The sequence below is a fragment of the Phycodurus eques genome, chromosome 6, assembly GCF_024500275.1.
Source record: "Phycodurus eques isolate BA_2022a chromosome 6, UOR_Pequ_1.1, whole genome shotgun sequence".
NCBI classification, from domain to species: domain Eukaryota; kingdom Metazoa; phylum Chordata; class Actinopteri; order Syngnathiformes; family Syngnathidae; genus Phycodurus; species Phycodurus eques.
In genome coordinates this window covers 15,355,103-15,373,352 of record NC_084530.1, presented here as the reverse complement: position 1 = coordinate 15,373,352, position 18,250 = coordinate 15,355,103, and the positions used below count along the sequence as shown (strand labels likewise).

Below are 18,250 nucleotides of genomic sequence, written 5' to 3'. Positions count from 1 at the left end.
TAGTGAGTATCACTGATGACTTGTGCTTTGGAGTCCTAAATTGTGTCATAAATCAATGTAGTCTGAAGACTACCTCTGTGCAGTATGTTTGTGGCACATGAGAATGACCACACACACAAAAAAAAAGCCTCAAATGTTGCATCTCCCCTCCAAGTTATGCCACTGCAGTCTGTGGCATGTCCTAAAATAGCCCACCAGAGGTATAAAGGGGTCTAAGGGGGGAGGTCTGGCCTTCAGAGGAGCAGCTCCACACTGTTGATTCACACAGAGGAAGACTGTTCTGAGGGAACAAATATCAGGGACATCAAAATTCGTTTTGAGTTAAAATTTTTATTTTTAGTTTTTTCTCCTAAGCAAACTTTTGACAGAGGAGGATGAAGTACTATCAGTTCCCCGCGTCTGAGACTGAGTCACTTAGAGCTTATGCCCAGGACAAGTACAAGAGCTCCGTGTCTCCAAAGTCCATCCGCAGCGTGCATTTCCCCAATGACATCGTTTTCCAGGACTTTGTGCGGCAGGGTGAGCTGGAGCGGATTGGACGCTTCATCCGAGCCAGAAGGGTCAGCCTGGACACTATCTACCCCACTGGTGAGTAACTTGACAATTTGGCCTATATTTGGGCTGTCGCTATTGAATATTTTGAGAATTATTCCATCAATTAATCGGATAAAACATTTGCATTCAAGTTTATTGCATTCCCCCCCCCGCCCCCCCAGAATACTGTTTTAAGTGATTATTTGGTATTCGTAAACAAAACCAAATGAACAATAATTAAGAAATGTCACGAGAGGGAGTGAGCTTACACTCGCCAACCTTTTTAGGACAGCTACTTGTTGGGTACTGCGAAGGGCTTCTAGTTTGATATACCTGTACACTTCTGAGGCTGCTTCGTGTTTAACTATAGTACATGTCAATTACAGGTTATTCATACCACAGCTGCAAACAACTATTTTTGTAATGGTTTAAACCTATTCTTATTTCTTGATAAATTGGTCATGATTCAGTTACTGGTTTTGTCCGTATCATGTCAGGAAAAAGGCAAAACAAAATGTTGATCCTTGTTTTCCAAAGTAAAAGCAGATGTGTTTAATGGACTACAGAAATCAGCCTTTACTGTTGAGAGGCTGAAATCTGAGGGTTTGGACAATTTTTAAGCTAAACAACAGCTCTAAATCGTTCATCAAAATAGTTGTTGATCAAACTGATGATCGATTAGTTGTTGATTCATTTATTAATCGTAACACCTCGAGGCTACATATGGCAAGCCGTTTAGCGTTTGATACCCTTGACATCTTAAGGTTCATGCCCTTTGCCCTCACTCGTAGGACAACTGGGATACTACTGTAGTAGGACAACTACATGTTACAAGTGCACTACAGTGGACTAACTGACTTTTGGGTACTACTCGTGAAATGCTATGAAATTCTGAGTTAACATCTAGCACTTCACTAATAGCAAGTGCACTACAGTACACTGACTTCTGGGTACTACTAGTGAAATGCTATGAAATTCTATGAGTTAACTAATGCTTCACTAATAGTACTAGGAGTGTGCAGATCAGGCAATAAGTGCAGTTTTGCCTCACTAGTATGCCTGAGTGGTCCCACTAGGGAGGACAAAGCGTGTACTAGTACATGGACCTTAACCTGGATATTGAATAAATACTCCAACAACTTTAATGGGCCTATGCTTACAGTGAGTCGCCCTTCACATTGTGATGCCGTGCATGTGTGCAGGCATGGCCGCCATCCACGAAGCTGTGCTGTCAGGGAACCTGGAGTGTGTGGAGCTGTTGGTCCACTACGGAGCGGACATCCACCAGAGGGACGACGAAGGGTGGACCCCGCTGCACATGGCCTGCAGCGACAGCTTCCCTCACATCGCACGGTGAGGTTCTTCGAAACAAGTTCACAGTCGAAACGCTACGATTGGGCTTGTGCACAGATAGACGCCAAGTGGTGCTTAAGCACCAGCCTTTTCAGCCAGTGCGAAGAAACTGTGCTTTTTTGCTGTGTCCATAGTCCCCTAAACCGAAAGAAAAATCAATCTGCACCATCCCCCGTTGACGAACACTGAAATTCCCCCCAACCGTGATGAATATTGAGCACCTCCCCTCTAAAACCTCTGCGCAGCCAGTAAGGGCTCGCTATGACATTACATGTTGACACCACGGCATCAGAGAAGCTGGGGGATCTGCTGCATTCTTGCACCTCATTGGCCTTCCAGAATCTGACACTGAGGCATGAAGGTGGTGTTTGTTTCTTTCAGCTATCTTCTCTCACTGGGCGCTGATCCAAATCTGGAAAACGACTGCGGGGAGAAGCCTTGTGACCTCATCGACCCAGAGAACAAGGAACTGCTGGACCTTTTCGGCCTGGTTGACAATGACTGAGAGACTGATCGGTCCAGTTGCTCCAATCCTTCTCCCGAGGCGGAGAGAGAACTCCTCGTGACTTCAGCGTCCTGAACCAGAAAGCTGCCTCAACTGTGGAGGTGACAGTGGACTTCAGATCGAAGGAAGCACAGCAGGTTTTTTCCTACATGGGCTTGTAACAGCCAGCTCGAGTCACATTTTTTTTATCCTGCAGTGAGTTTGAATGAACAATTTCAACTTTTTTTTTTTTTTCAGTATTCAACTTTTCATCCTGGAAGGTAGATACATTGATTGGAACATCAAACTGCTTTTTATGTGCAAATGAATATATTCTGACAAGCAAAGATCAATATTTTCCAAAACAAATTAATGGATTCTATAGTAGCATCCTGCTAACACGATAACAGGTTTGTTTCTTTCTAGTATCCTAACATGTTAACTGTATAGTCTTACTTTTGCTACGTTTTGTACTTCTAAAATAAAGTGTTCATCCACCCTGACTGATTCATTTTATATAACCTTTCAGTTGCAGACCCTCACACGACCAGGTCGATGATTAAGGAGCTAAAATCCACGATCAAGATAAAACGACAACAAAAAAGTCTGGTTGCACGAGGGTTCTAATTTTGCTCTGCCGCCATCAAGCGGCTAATATTTGTGATGGCCCCATGAAAAACAACACGAGGCAAATGATGAATTTGAATTTTTATTACCAATTGTTACCATTTTTAGTTTAGACGCACTGTACAAGTAAAAAAAAAAAAAAAAAAAAAAACATATTTACAGGCATACCAAAACAAAAATTAAAAAAAATCCCCAAATAGTTTCCATATCGTGCTCATTCTTTAAACTTCCACTCCTGTCGACACATGGGGCACTGCTGCTGGACCTGCTGGGAGTTGAGCCACTTCAAGATGCAGTGCATGTGGAAACAGTGGGAGCACTGACCCCAGACCAGCGGGCAGTCATCCCCAGGCACCTTACCTGCAAAACATAAGCTCACCTGTAAATAGGGTTCAGTGTCCTTAATTGTCAGAGATCAACGAAGACATAAGCACAAACTTTCAACAATCTGTGAAAAATATTCATTTTACAATAAATTGTAGTGCTTTACAACTGTACAGAGGGTATACCACCATACACTTCAAGGTCACAAATGACCCGATCTGCAAAGCGACGTACCAATTCGTTGTCAGGGACCATCATTTATTTTTATCCAGTACATATTTTTTTGTATTAATCCGTCGTTTTATTGGTTATGGGAATTTTACTCTGCCAAATATTGGAATGGGCCTCAAAATCCCTATCGGTCGGACCCTAGTAATTATGTATGCAAGTATTTGTTCTGCAAATACAGTATGTGCTGTTATAATGACTTTACTGCTGGCGTTTGCATGGGTTCGTGCTCGAAACCAGCATGTTCCTCTTCGGTTACATCGGCAATGTAGGAACGGAAACCCAGGACCCCCTTATACCGTGTCCAGTGCATGTTTCGAATATTTCACTGTATGTTCAATGTTTGTTAATAATAGACTGACCTGAACTGAAACAATGTCAAAAACGTGTTTGAGGTTAGACCGTGATATTTACACCAAAAGGTTTAATTCCTCCCCAATTTTCCTTCAATAAACTCAGAATTTATCCAGCAGAACCTGTGGGTGAGAAGCCTCAATTGAGTGGATATTGTAAATAGTTGTACAGACATTATCGCAAGACGTGGTAACCTTGAGTTCAGGCGACCTCTATCATGACCAATGTAAATTGATCAATACAAATGGATAGATTGCTACTGACAGTCCGGGCAGCATCCATTGAAGGCCAGCCTGCAGATCCCGCAGTTCTCGTCATTGGCAACCCACAACCACGACGCCACTCCGTTCCACTTCTTGATCTTGACCTTCATCCTGCGTGTGTACAAAGGCAGCAGACAAACACTGAACGACGTTACCGCCACACGTCCGCTGCCATTGCGAACCCACGTTTAGCTACGTCTGGAGGTAAACTTGCACAGATACTGTCCGCTACAGCAGCCCGCTTCACTCACCTCGTCTTTAAATATTCAACGTCAGTTGAACTTTTACGTTTCGATCATTTCAGCTGGAGTTTATCTTCAATATGTGGATTTTCCTTCCGTTTTTCCAATCTCTTCAGGCAGTCGTGCGGTTCCTTTCTTCTTCTTACGCTTTATGCGCTTGTCGCAGCTGCTCAGCAACGTCATGACTCACTACCGCCATCTGATGGACCAGCGGTATAAATGTTTTGTATTATTATTATCTTTAGGTTTATTATTTTTTTTTTTTTACATTTTGTATGTACCGTACTGCAATTATATATGTTTTGAATACAATTTATAACATTTACACATTTTATTTTTATGATCGTACTTTTTTTGAAATTATTGATACGATATTAATTATGTTTTCAAATGTAGTATTTTATATATATATATATATATATGATCCCGCTTATACTCACCATCAATATAGCAATAATACTTTATTTTTGTTGTTGTTATTTATAGTAATCACCTTCAGTCCAGCAAAAAATACATTTTGATCAGTTTCTGTTGTGTCGACCGGCCACAAGGGAGCATTCAAGTGTTTTCTTTTTAAAAAAAAAAAAAAATATATATATATATATATATATATATATATATATATATATATATATATATATATATATATATATAAATAAAAATAAAAATATATAAACAGCGTGTCGCTGTGACGTCCTCTCCATCAACACTGAGCAAGCAGGGACGCTGTTGGGGAGTGGCTCACAATTAGTTCTCAAAAGCTTTCGGACTCGCGTTTGGTTGTTGGTCGCTGCCGATCGAGCAAAATGTTCTGCAGACGGGTTTGCCAGAGACTCGGCCCGGTGGTCCAGAGGGTCTTCACACCGACCTTTAGGAAATGTGAGTCAGGTTCTTGTGTTTTGAAGTGACTTTTACGCCGTCCAAATACGAAGGTTAGAGGTCGTTACTGCATTTTCACGTGTTCTTCATGTGGGGAACTGTTTTACCTTGGCTTGTGTTTTCTTTGGCAGATAATTAAACTTGTACATTGGCTTTTACGAGCTTTGGTCAAAATTTACAATTGTATTATTCACTTAATGCTTATATAGACTGCATGCGTAGTAGAAATGTACAGTAATAGAGATTGTGAAAGTGTCCTGCAGTCGGAAGACTGCCCGAGGCCGATCGGTTATGAAATCACAATAGAAATACAGTACAAATCATGACTGAGCGTTTTAAAGAGCATTTAATCTACATTAAGCTTTGGCTTGTCGTTTGAGGTGCAAGAATTAAACTTGTGAAGATTTCTTTGAGCTTTCATCAAGTGATGATGAGCACACGTTGCAATAAGACATACCCAGTCAGTGTATTATTATGCCCACTTGCACATGTAACGAGTCCCAACACAAGAACTCCGTCAAAAGTTCTTCCTTTACAGCATTTTCATTTACACCGTTTGCGATTGCAGTGTTTCAGTGGTCAGAGCGTCAGCCATTGAAATGATTGCCTCTTGTTCGATTATGCAGGTTTACCAAACACCAATGTATATGAACATAAACGCCACAATTTGGCTTGTAACATTCTTGTGCTGAACCCTGTCGTATGTAAAAGCCCACTGTGCGTGCGAACGGCAGAGGATTCAGGGCTTTTATTTTCACAGTGCTTTGTCTTTTCACGCATCCTTGCCTGGATCATCATTTCCTCTGGGGTTTGAGCATGTGGAATTCAGCCGAAGGGAAAACCGCTTCGACTGCTTTGTGTTTCCTATTTGCAATTTCCTGAATAAAGCCGTCCTGTGACTGACTGGCGACCAGTCCGGGGCGTACCCCGCCTTCAGCCCTGATAGGCTCCAGCTGTCCGTGACCCCGAAAGGGATAAGTGTTAGAAAATGGCTGGATGAAGAAAGTTCTGACTTTGGCACAAGTAAATCTTATAGAATTGACTGGGTATCGCATTGTTCTTCGACTGTATCATATGCGGCTGTGCACCTTCTTAATCTTGACATCTGACACACGTGTCAAGAGAGAACACACGTGTCTGTTCTGCCTCAGGTGCTATCTTGTCTGTTTTCATCTGGCAAGCATGTCCATTGTAACAAGCTTGAGCCTTGCAAGTGAGCTTAACCGATTACCTTTATAAATAACTTGTACTTGGCCTTGCAAGGTGTTGCGGCGTCATGGTATTGGCCAGCATTCAAGACAGGACAGTGTTCAGCTTTGTTTTGGTTTTCTGCACCAACTTTTTTTTTTTCAGTCACTGACGTTTTGCCAGGGAGAAACAAGTGTGGAGCATACATAAAATTACTGAATGACTTAAAAGGGAATAGCAGAATTTAAAGCTTTCCATCGAAGTTAACGTTTTCAATCAAAGTTATAAATATTTACTTGTATCAGAAGAAAGAACTACGCTAATATTGCCTGCTTCCCAAGTAAGGAAGCATGGAATTTTTAAAGCGACTACTGGTCAACTCGTGAGTACTTTCGCCTCATGCAGAGAGTGACATATACTGTACACTACTTCTTGCTGAGATGTAATATATACTTCATCCATCCATCCATCCATCCATCATCTTCTATACCGCTTATCTAAGGTCATGGGGAGCTGGAGTGTGTCCTGTCCTTTATTGTTGTATAAATTATGTTATTTAAGGGCTTTAAAGGTTCTACTCAACACATTGTGTTAGGACACATCAATCCATCCTCTTTCTATACCGCTTATCATCATTCGGGTTGGGGGTGTGCTGTAAGCCTAGCCTAGCTGACTTCGGGTGAGAAGCGGGGTGCACGCTGGATTGGTTGCCAGCCAATCACAAGGCACAGTATGGAGACAGACAACCATTCACGCATACATTCACACCTAAGATAATTTAGAGCAGGGGTGTCAAACTCTTTTTTTGGGTCTCGGGCCGCATCTGGCCCCCGGGCCTTGAGTTTGACACCTATGATTTAGAGTCTTCAATTTATTGTACTTGAAAAAACAGTTTTTGGGATGTGGGAAGAAGCTGTGTGGTAAACTGTGTGGGAGGAACTCCACCCAGGAAGGCAGGAACCTGGATTTGAACTCCCAACTTCAGAACTCTGAGGATGTGCTAACCACACGGCCATCGTGCCGCTGTCTTTAGACCCTTTATTTAATCTCATCACTGCTGATGTTATTAATCATAATGGATTTGCTTGTGTTCTAACATTGTGACGTGACCCTGAGAAATAGACTCGATGGCAATGTACTTTTTGGGGGGATTTTAATATTTATTTTGATATCTGTTTGAACTAGCCTGTCAATATGCTGTATAATGTGTGTGCAATGCAATCACCAGCGCATTTTCACATATCATTACCCTGCTTTTCTTTTAGCAGTCTTACCCGTTATACTGTTGTAGCTTGGAAAAATACATGTACTGTACCCTGGAGTCAAATAATTAGTCCTGTGGGGGTACATTGGTGTAGATTGTACCACAAATCAACATTTTCTTTAAAATCTTAAGGATTTTAAAGGTATTGAAGTTCTTTTAATCCTGGTAATTTTACTTCAGTTTTTACTCCACTGCACTTTGAGCACCTCTTTTAGAATCTGCAGTGTAGATCTTCAAGTGCAGAGGCAGAACTTGGGGCATGCAAGTCTTGAACAAATACAGAAGATACTGAATTTAAGGCCTGGTGGGCACTGCTAGATAGACTGATGCAATCATAATATTGTCATACCACACAAGCTGTGTCCTAACCTTCGATACAGTAGCCAATTGTTAAGGTTGCCAAGCAATGGGAGCAAAAAAAATGTTATGCTAGAATGAGGTCAGAAACACACAAAGGAGTAGAAAAAAAGTAAATCTTTTGCAGATCGGCTTGGCTCGTCCTTCAAGAAGATGTATCTCCAAGTCAAATTTGAGATGCATGATTACATATTGTACAATCAATGCATCACATACATAATTTAATTTCTCATAGAACTAACAGCGGATGAATTTTTCAATTAGATAGATGTAGAATATCTCTGTTATCAATATTATCTACTGATAATGACCATTATGCAATGCGCCTCTTTTAAAGCATATTTTAGATAACTAAAATTATTCGGTTGGACTTTGAGTTCAGTCATTTTACAGCCTACCATTGTTATTATTTTCTCACCAGTGATTGGTCACAGAATAGCACCAGATTTTGAGCCCTCCATCTCAATTCATCCAAACGTTTAACTGACTGTTACTTCTTTACAATCCAGATATGCTGTCTGCGAATCTCCTGGACCTGACGTTGTGATTATACATAGGATGTACAGTATGTGTTCAAATGCACGTACTGTATCTGTGCCGGCAGAAGAATGTTTGTGTGCGAGCTGTAGATGAGATTAAAGTGGTTTGGGTGAAGGGTGGTTTTATTTATGTCCTCCTCTGCATGCACCCCTGGCAATCCTCTAAACACCCACAAATCTTCACAAGCAACAGGAGGCCACCCTCACCTGTCCTCTGCTGCAACAATAGCACATTAAGAAGCTTGTAGCAGCTCCTCCTTCAGTCTTGCCATGGGGGATGATTTGATCGCATCACATGAAGTCAAATCCCTGGTCTTGAGTTTCTTGTTTTTGATACCAATCTGAAACGAGCGAATTGCTTGTGTGGTCTGCCGGATATTTAATCTGGGGATTGTTTGGAGTTTATCTTGGCTCTTTCAAAATATTTCCATCTCCTTGGCTCCGAATGAGCACGGCCACATTGTGTAACGGGATTAAAAAATTGGGACGGGATGATGTTATCACAATGCAGTTGACCTTTGCACTAACCCTTCACTTTGGAGTTTTCCCACAAATACTCAAATACACAATCACAATTTCTCTGTGTATGTCAGCCATTCTTGTAATAATACAGAACCAAGTGTTTATAATTAATCTGTGTACCCTGCTCCCTATTGTCTACCTGCAGCTCCAGTGCGTCACATGGCCTTCGGGGTTCCTGGTGGCTCCACAAACATGACATACTTTGTTTTGTGTGGAGGAGGCCTGACTGCTGCAGTTGTCTATGTAAGTCTTTCCAATATGCCCTTTCAAGGAAATTCGTAGCAATAGTATGAAAAGTTCGAACCTACGCAATCTCTATAGTAAAAAAAAAAAAAATCCTGGAACAGGCATGTTGGCCAGGTTGAGCTATAAACACTTTTAGTTGCGAAAGCTATATATCCCCATAATACATACATAGAGCGGCTGAAATAAGTATTTAACATGTTACCATTTTTCTCAGTACATATATTTCCAATATTTCCTATTGACATGAATATTTCACCAGATGTCAGGAACAACCCAAGTAACCCATACATACAAAGAAAGTAGCGCAAATAAGATCAGAAATTAAGTTGTGTGTTATGGTGTGAAATGACACAGGAAAAAAGTATTGAACACACCAACAGTTATTTATTTAATACTTTGTTCAAAAGCCTGTGTTTGCAATGACAGCTTCAAGACACCACCTGTATGGAGAAACTAGTCACATGCATTGCTCTGGTGTGGTTTTGGCCCATTCCTACACACAAGCAGTCTTCCAATCTTGAAGATTCCATGGGCTTCTTTTATGGACCTTGAGTTTCAGTTCTTTCCATAGATTTTAGATTGGATTCAAGTCAGGTGATTGGCTGGGCCATTCTAGCAGCTTTATTTTTTTTCTTTGAAACCAATTGAGAGTTTACTTGGCATTATGTTTTGGATCATTATCATGCTGAAATGTCCACCCTCGCTTCTTCGTAGATGGCAACAGATTTTTGTCAAGAATGTCTCAGTACATTTGCCCATTCATCCTTCCTTCAATGTGAAGTTAACCAGTACCATTTGCGGAAAAGCAGCCCCACAGCATCATGTTCCCACCTCTGAACGTCACTATTGGTATGATGTTTTTAGTAGGAATGGGACGAACAACACTGGTGCGTCAGCACTGTGCCGAGTGCACAAGAGTGAAAGCCCGTATTGGTGCGTGTATCACTTTAAGAAAAAAATCAAAAAAATCATGTGTATTTTAGGCTATTTCATTTTTTAAAACTCAATTCTCCGTGAAGCGTGCATTGGACTAGGTAGTGCTGAATTGCATTATGAGCCATTATGTTTTGAAAGGTCTGTGTAGAAAATGTTTGGATATAGTTGATAAATGTAATCACTTAAATATTTAATTGTAAATATTTTTTTTAACCTCTTTTGGCGGTCAACAGTTTTTAAGTACACAAGCCCCATCAGGGCCTTGTGTGAGAGAGTTCTCCAAAGCTGCAGAGAAGGAAAAAAGGAAACGCCTGAATGCCAAACACTGGAAAACGTTTTTCTTTTTTAAAATAAACATATGTGAAATTTTTTTTTAAAACTTTCTGCCTCAACCACAACTATATCAACAACATCACACTCAGAATTACAACACTTTCACTATGATTTTCACATTATTGACTGACTATTTTAAAGATACTAAAGATATTTTAAATTTAGGATTAAGACAATTTAACATACAATAACCTCAAAATATTGTATAGGTTGCCTGCAATAATATTTACGATCCAGCAGGTGTCTGTATTGAGCAACACAGGGCCACAGTACCGACACAGGATCAATACAGTTTACCAATGTGTTGCAATGCTTTACGAGGCCTCATCTACCCATAACACACACAGTTTTGATCATTTCTTGTCCAACATGTGTATTTGTCCTATCTCTCAGGCCTACAAGACGGTCCTTGGTGATAGTGAGCGCTATGAGGACAGACTCGCCAACATGGGCTCCACAGCAAAGGGTCAGCTACCATTCCCATACCATCTTGTCTACCCCCCCCCCCCATCCCCCACCCCACCCCACACACACACACACACACACACACACGTGCACACAGAGTCTTAGATCAGTTGTTTCTTGCCACGCCCACCTAGATAAACATGCTAGAAAAATCATCTTCAATAGCATGTCCGTCCCAGTTGCTGTCTACAAATTGTGTCTGTTTTGGGCACAGAGCATGTGAGTAATGTTTTAATAGGAAAGAAGCAGTTGTGACACAAAGCCAGGATGTAGTTTTTAAATTACAAATGCAACTCATAGCTCTTATCTTATCTTTCTTTTCCCATTCTCCTATCCAATTCTGTAGACAGCAGTATGTAGTCAAGTAAACTCATATACTGGATATAAAATACATGCAAACATGTCTGTGAAGCTCTGTTGTATGGTAATGATTTACTGTAGTCATAAAGCTGTTGCTTGATTTGAATTACCAAGCAGACCACACAAGCTTCTAAAGGGGACATGTTGAGATTAGAGGTTATCTCTTTGACTCTGTTGAGCGCAACAAAATCTGTTTCATCTATTATGACCTGTAACATGCATGATCAGGGTTTTTTCATTGATACTTAAATACTGTACTCGATTATACTAACCAATAGTTGTTGGCACTATTTCTCATCTTTATTGTGGTTAGTAGGTGGCAGACTTGATTATTGTGTGATGGTTTTGTCTTTGTGGTTGCTTTTATTTTGAACATGTTTAAGTTAACATCCAAGATGTATATGAGAGTAATGAACATAACTAACTAGATTCCAACCCCCCCCCAAAAAATAAGAGGATTCTAAACAATGTTGCTGTTGTCATCATTGTTGTTTCAAGTTTTTCATAATGGACAATGATAAACACATATCATTTTTAAAATTAATAATTATATAAACTTTCAAATTATTAGTCATATCTGGTTATGTTTTGGTTTCTTTTTCTTTTTGATCCTTTTGTCAATGCTATTTACAAACAATATTGAACAGAATGACCACAATGACATCAAAACAGTATTTTTGTGGGGCAAAATTACTCAAAATACAGTGTTAAAAATGATCACGCACAGCACTTTAAAGAACAAATATGTTTTAAGAAGTCTCGTGACAAAAATGTGTTGTGTTTCTGACATGATCATTATCTCTAATAGAAGTAAAACTGATGTGCAGAATGATGAGAAACCGGCACAATGATGTGATCAAGCAAGCGAGTTTGAGTGGTTTATTATTCCTACAGATAAGAATTGCATAACATTGCAGAATAAAATATTCTTCACCCAAGTTCACTAATGCGAAAGAGATTTTTCTTATTCTGTTCTATTCTTCAACTTTGTAGCTAAAGCTTCTTCAGGTGAGACAGTGATTGCTGCAGCTGAGCCCGCCCCAGTGGACGAGGCAGAGCCGCCTGTTGACGTGATGGCAGAGTCTGTCGCTGCACCTGCCGAGCCCGTGGCAGAGAGCACTGCTGAGCCTGTTGTTGAGAGCGCAACACCTGAAGAAGATGTCGGTGTGGTCTCTGAGGTCATTGCCACTGAGGACGAAGCTGAGCCAACTGCTGTGGAAGAAGTTCCAGCTGTAGTCGCCGAAGCTGTTCCTACCACTGTGGAGGAGAGCCCAGCCACGGAGGAGAGCCCAGCAGAGGCGCTTGCGAGTGCTGGTACAACAGTACTGGATGAGGCCCTCCTCCCTAGTCCCCCTGCTGAAGCAGAAACTGTTCCTGGTACAGATATGGCAGCATGAAGCTATGATGACTTAGGTCACAGGTGTCAAACTCAAGGCCCGGGGGCCAGATCCGGGCCGCCACATCATTGTATGTGGCCCGCGAAAGCAAATCATGTGCCTCAACTCCTGTGATTCTTGCTAAAATCTGTACCAAAATTTGAAATTGTCATATGTAATAAATAATGTTAAGATTTTTTTTTTTACCAATCCCCCTTTTTTTGTTTTTACAGTAACTGAACACCCTAGTATCATTGACTTCTGATTTCAGAATTGGTTATTCATCGATTTGTTGTCTAGCGATTAACTATTTATATGGTTTCGCAGTCGTAACGTCCCTCTGAGGGAAATCGTAACTCCAGCGTGGCCTGCGACAAAAATGAGTTTGACACCCCCGCCTTAGGTGTTTGCTTAGAAAGGATAGCTACAAGTTCAGTGTGTTCTTGAGTCCCAGGAAAAGAACCCATGAACCCCAACATAGACAAAGGGAAGTAACATAATTTACTCTGACTTCCATTTATTCATGAAAACCAGTTTGGGGTCCATTGGTCGAATTCTTTGGAGGCATCATTCATTCCTTTCTTGCCTTTAGCTTCTTCATTTAGATTTACACAATGCTATGAACTTTAGAGTGTTCATAAATGATTGTTTGGTTTTGGGGTAGGTACAGAAATTTTGCTTGTATGTATATGTCGTAAGTATTTCTGTTTTCTTCTAATTCAGTATTGCGTGCCTTTAAATAGATGACAGTCCTGCACCAACTTGTTACTTAAATGGGAACTTGAATGTAAGCATCCCATTTTATTTTGAGGGCCAGCAGTCTTGTTTTTATCTCCCTAGTTTGATGACTTTCTCTTCAATAAATTCTCCTTGAGTCCCTTTGCACCCCACCAGTCTGTGCTTGTGCTTAGGTTCAATAATGTCAGTATGGGCAAAGTGGTAGCTAGTCCATGAGTTCCCTTTGTTAGCAACTTTGTCTCATGTTAGTGTGACTGTCAATCATCAACTCCTTTTAGTGGCCTTCACATTTTGTTTTGTTTGTTCTAATGCATGATGATCTCATCTGTGAGACAAAGTTAAAAATGTGCATTCATGTCTTACTTTCCCTCCCCCCCCCTGAAAATATATCAATTTGCCTTTCAGATTCAGGCAATTTGTAATGCCGCCATTACCACAAAGAAAACCTTTTTCTTGCATCATTCAAGCAGCAAGGCCGTAATCTTACACGAGTGACGCGTCTACCTTCTCACCTTTAAAATTCAGTGTAGTTTAATTCATTTCAGTTTTAAGAGCACTGTGCCTTTTTGTGTGTTCATCGTGAGTGTGGTGACGTGCATGTAGAAACTCCTTTTTTTATTAGGATTGTTTGAGTTTAGAGCTTGGCTTTTTCCAGTGACCCTTTGTCTTCGACTATGAGCACCTGCTGATAACTCATATCCCATATATTGAAACAACAAATTTACGGCATTCCCTTCATGAAGAATCAGTCCCATGTTCACGCTCCTATGCAATGAACCTAATTTACATCTTTAGTATTTTATCTCCAAGACATGCTTGCATGGGTTCTCTTTTTAAATGAATTTTAAAGTGAACTGATTTTGTGTATTATCTTTAAGCAGAAAAAAAAGACTTTTTTCTCTCTCTCTCTCTCTCTCTCTCTCTCTCTCTCTGAGAGAGAGAGAGAGAGAGAGAGAGATTAATTCAACAGTATAGTAAAACTTTAAAATGAAATTCACACAAATCTCTGCAGTTTAAATTGCGTTGGTTCATATTACACTGCAGGCCTCAAAAGATCTGCAGTCTGGATTTAAACTATTGTTTATAGTTTGAGACTACCATATTCATCTAATCCGATATTACAATTACAAGGCTCACTTATAGTTTGCAAGTGTGGAGTATCAAACAGACTCGCTCTTGTCACTGTGGCATCAAATCGCTTAGATGCCAAAAAGATAGGAGCATGAAGATGAGTACCACTCTGTATCTGCTTAGTGACAGAAAGATATACACACCAGGAAGACCAACTGTTAAAAGATCTATTAGTGACTGTAAAAATGCATCGTCTAACCCAGTGTTTAAATTTAAGTTTGAAGTGGTTCACTTTCTGTCCCTCAGAGGCTGTGCCAGATCTTCTTACAGCTGTAAAAATACTGGCTGGTTCCACAGTTGAAATTGCTGCAGCTTCTGTTGGAGAGTCCAGTTTGATGAGAGCTGCCCGTCACATAGAAGAAGATGGAAAGGGTTTGGACTCTGTGTTGGAAGTGTTTCAACTTGAAGTCCTTGAGGGAACTGAAGATCTTGTGGCTAAAGAACCCTTGGATGAAACAGTTGTCATCACAAATGAAGAGGAGCTGGACCCTGCAGAGGTGGTCAGTGGTGATGAAGAGCCTAGTGCAGAAGTTAAAGTGTCTCCAGAAGAGATAACTACAGAAGAAGCCCCCTCTCCAGCTACTGACGAAGAGGAGGAAGTACCTCCTGAGGAAGCTGCACCTTTAGGTCCCACTCAAGAGAATGCGGGAGGGATGCATGCTGAAGATCAGAATCCAGCCCCTGATCCAGAAGACAAAAACATACCTGAAGAGGCCTCACCTGAAGAAGCTGCACCATCTGCGGAGGCAAGCAAGACTGCTGAAGCTGCAGTGGACGAAGAGCTGCCTGTAGATGGGACGTCTGTGGAGGAGGCTGAGGAAGCTGAAGCACCAACAGAGGAGACAGTCGCTGCCTCAGAAGAGGAAGGTACCAGCCGGTCAAAAATAGAGGTGCTTTCAGCTGCTGAACCAGAGTCCAACTGCCACCATGATTCCCTGGCAGAGGTGACCATGCCCACAGCTGATCAGCCATCCCAAATCCTTGAGGAAGCTGTGGATGAGATGAAAGAAAGCAGGGAAGCAGTGTCACCTGTAGAAGCACAAAGTAAGCAATTGCTTTTGGACAGCACAGTTGTTTTCTTCAGTCTGACGCCAAAATAGCTGAATAGTCGAAAAATAAAGTGTTCAAATATAAAGGAGTCCTCTGAATGTCTTGCAGTCTGGACATTATCTGTATTTGCTGAAATAGACTGTTTTCTTAGCAGTAGTATACAGTAGAACTGTATTGGTCATTTCGGTATAGATTTAATCAAAATATTGGACGATTGTTTTTATTCAATTACAGCTGAGTTCAAATGAAATTCTATAAAATGATTATTATTTTTTAATTCGTGTCATGTTTTCCATGAAAAAAAGACAGTATAGTATGTAGTAAACTGATTTTATTTTATTATTATTATTTTTATTTGTAACAGGTCCAGAGGCAGTAGTGGTGGTGATAAGCCAGTCATGAACTGACAGTGTGCCTTCCAGATCACTCGTCAAGCTGTCCATCAAATGTGGGCGACCAAGAAAATACAAACAAAGAAATGTAGATTTTTATCATTCGAATGTGTCCTTTTGAGTTGTGTGACTATCCCAACGTCTATGACTCAATTCATTAAGTTGGTGTTTGACCTATTGATTTTATTTTATTTTATTTTATCTTTTGTCCACTAGAGGTCACCATTACAAGGTGTTTCATTACTAGAGCATTTACGAGACTGGAGAGTTGGCTTTGTCGTTGGTGACGCTAAATCTGCGCCAGAGTTTAAATTTCGAGCAGGACTACACCCATGTAATGTTTTCTGTTACTAACTGTATGCATTTATCTTCTTTTTGTACGTAAAAAAAACTGAATGACATACAGGTTATGCATTCTATATGTTCGAGTATTCTTATTATGATCCTAATTTGAGTGTTGTGCAGGAAAAAATACTTTTATTAGAAAAGACAACATAGCTACATGAAACAATACTAATTATGTTATTTTTTAAGATGATACGGGTGACCTGCTCAATAATCGGTACATGCAGTATATACGTGCAAATGGTGGTTATTGCATTTAGACATATTTCAGTAACTATTTTGTAGAGTCAAGCATAAATTCAATTGAGGTGAAGATGAACAGATTTGTCGGTGAGTGTAATTACAACGATTGTGAGGACCTACATTAACTCATTGTAATGAGCAAATAATATGTCATAATCGTGTGTTAACATTGTACTGGATTAATAAACTGTTGGAAATCATTTCATCCATTAAGTTCCTTTCGGCAGTCAATGTAAAACATCCAACACTTGATAAACAAAAACTGTTGTTGGACGATTTAGTAGTATTTATTAATACAGTATTGATATTAATAGTTATATTAATGCTACGATTTTATTCATATAATTAATACATTTGTACAATAAAAAAAACAAAACAACAACAACATCGCACGTGAAAAAGTGTAATGCCCTCATATGTGGCCAAGGACGACAATCATCGACGCACTTCTGTCACTTTTATCACCGTGCGTGGTAACAAAATGCACATTCATACAAGAGCAGTTATCAGCTACCAGTCAGTCCACAAGGCAGCCAGACTGACTTGAGCCAGCGTTCATGCTGAAAGGTCTCTTTGCTCTCTCATCTTTGTTGACGTCACAGGCCACACGCAATAGTTACAGATATTACAGTAGTTTGTCTCCTTTCTTAACATTGGCGCTTGTGCTGAGAAGTGAGAGTTTAAAAAAAAAGATAGCTAGTACTTGGTACAGGCTTTTATGCCATCAAAACGTGTTTCCATAGCTTTGCAATGAACGGGCTGACAAAACACTGTATGCTAAATGACGGTTACTGATAACAAACGCAAACATAGACCAACTGTAGCGTGATGTGTTTTTGCAGATTAGACATTTTAAAACCCGGAAGCATTTTTTTTTTTTTTTTTTTTTTTTTTAGGCTGGCACAAGACGCAACACATTCGCCACGAATCATTTTTGTCGTTGACAATATCAAACCATTCTCTTAAGACCATGGAAGGGGAATGCTTTGCTTCTTGTTGCCTCTTCTTAATGCTCTCACCCACCTTAGAAGTCTACCGGCCGAGTCGCCACCGACTTTTGCTCTCTATTTACATCTTTTTTATTCTGCAGTTAGGCCAGCCTTCACTCGAAAAGAACCAGTCCAGGTCTAGTGGATACTATACCATCCCAGTACTTTTAATTCCATTTCAAAATAAACGTTATCTGAAATCTGCATATTTGACTGCCATTATGCCTGATGTCAAAAAAAAAGAAAGAAAGAAAAAATCTGTTAGTTATCCCACAACCAGTCCAGTTCTGGTGGACACTCCACCATCCCAGGATGTATCGTGTCATCATCTGTGGAGGTTGGAAAAAAAAGGGGAGGGGGGGGAAAGAGTAGAAAGTTCAGATAGCGTAAAAAGTCGACAGAAAACAAATCAATTATCTGAAAAATGTAATTATTATTTAAGTGAAGTAACGAAATATTGATAATTCGTTTACATTACATTGGTTATG

At 40.3% G+C, this 18,250-nt stretch overlaps 3 protein-coding genes across 3 annotated transcripts; 2 read left to right on the top strand and 1 right to left on the bottom strand.

Annotated features, from left to right (window-relative positions):
• The first annotated feature begins 206 nt into the window (after window positions 1–206).
• Window positions 207–2,898, top strand: ppp1r27b (protein phosphatase 1, regulatory subunit 27b). Its single transcript, XM_061680232.1, has 3 exons — window positions 207–588; window positions 1,737–1,887; window positions 2,269–2,898. Exons 1-3 carry the CDS (start codon window positions 375–377, stop codon window positions 2,390–2,392), a joined length of 489 nt encoding a protein of 162 aa, XP_061536216.1. The 5' UTR covers window positions 207–374; the 3' UTR covers window positions 2,393–2,898.
• Window positions 2,899–3,091: 193 nt separating this feature from the next.
• On the bottom strand, window positions 3,092–4,553 carry anapc11 (APC11 anaphase promoting complex subunit 11 homolog (yeast)). The gene is made up of 3 exons (XM_061679946.1): window positions 4,419–4,553; window positions 4,169–4,278; window positions 3,092–3,358 (listed from the first exon to the last, which is right to left on the bottom strand). The coding sequence occupies exons 2-3, from the start codon at window positions 4,275–4,277 to the stop codon at window positions 3,213–3,215; spliced, it is 255 nt and encodes an 84-aa protein (XP_061535930.1). The 5' UTR covers window position 4,278; window positions 4,419–4,553; the 3' UTR covers window positions 3,092–3,212.
• A 568-nt stretch (window positions 4,554–5,121) lies between these two features.
• On the top strand, window positions 5,122–16,973 carry mgarpb (mitochondria localized glutamic acid rich protein b). Its single transcript, XM_061680691.1, has 6 exons — window positions 5,122–5,288; window positions 9,304–9,401; window positions 11,067–11,139; window positions 12,492–12,875; window positions 14,990–15,787; window positions 16,158–16,973. The coding sequence occupies exons 1-6, from the start codon at window positions 5,216–5,218 to the stop codon at window positions 16,193–16,195; spliced, it is 1,464 nt and encodes a 487-aa protein (XP_061536675.1). The 5' UTR covers window positions 5,122–5,215; the 3' UTR covers window positions 16,196–16,973.
• Window positions 16,974–18,250: the final 1,277 nt, after the last annotated feature.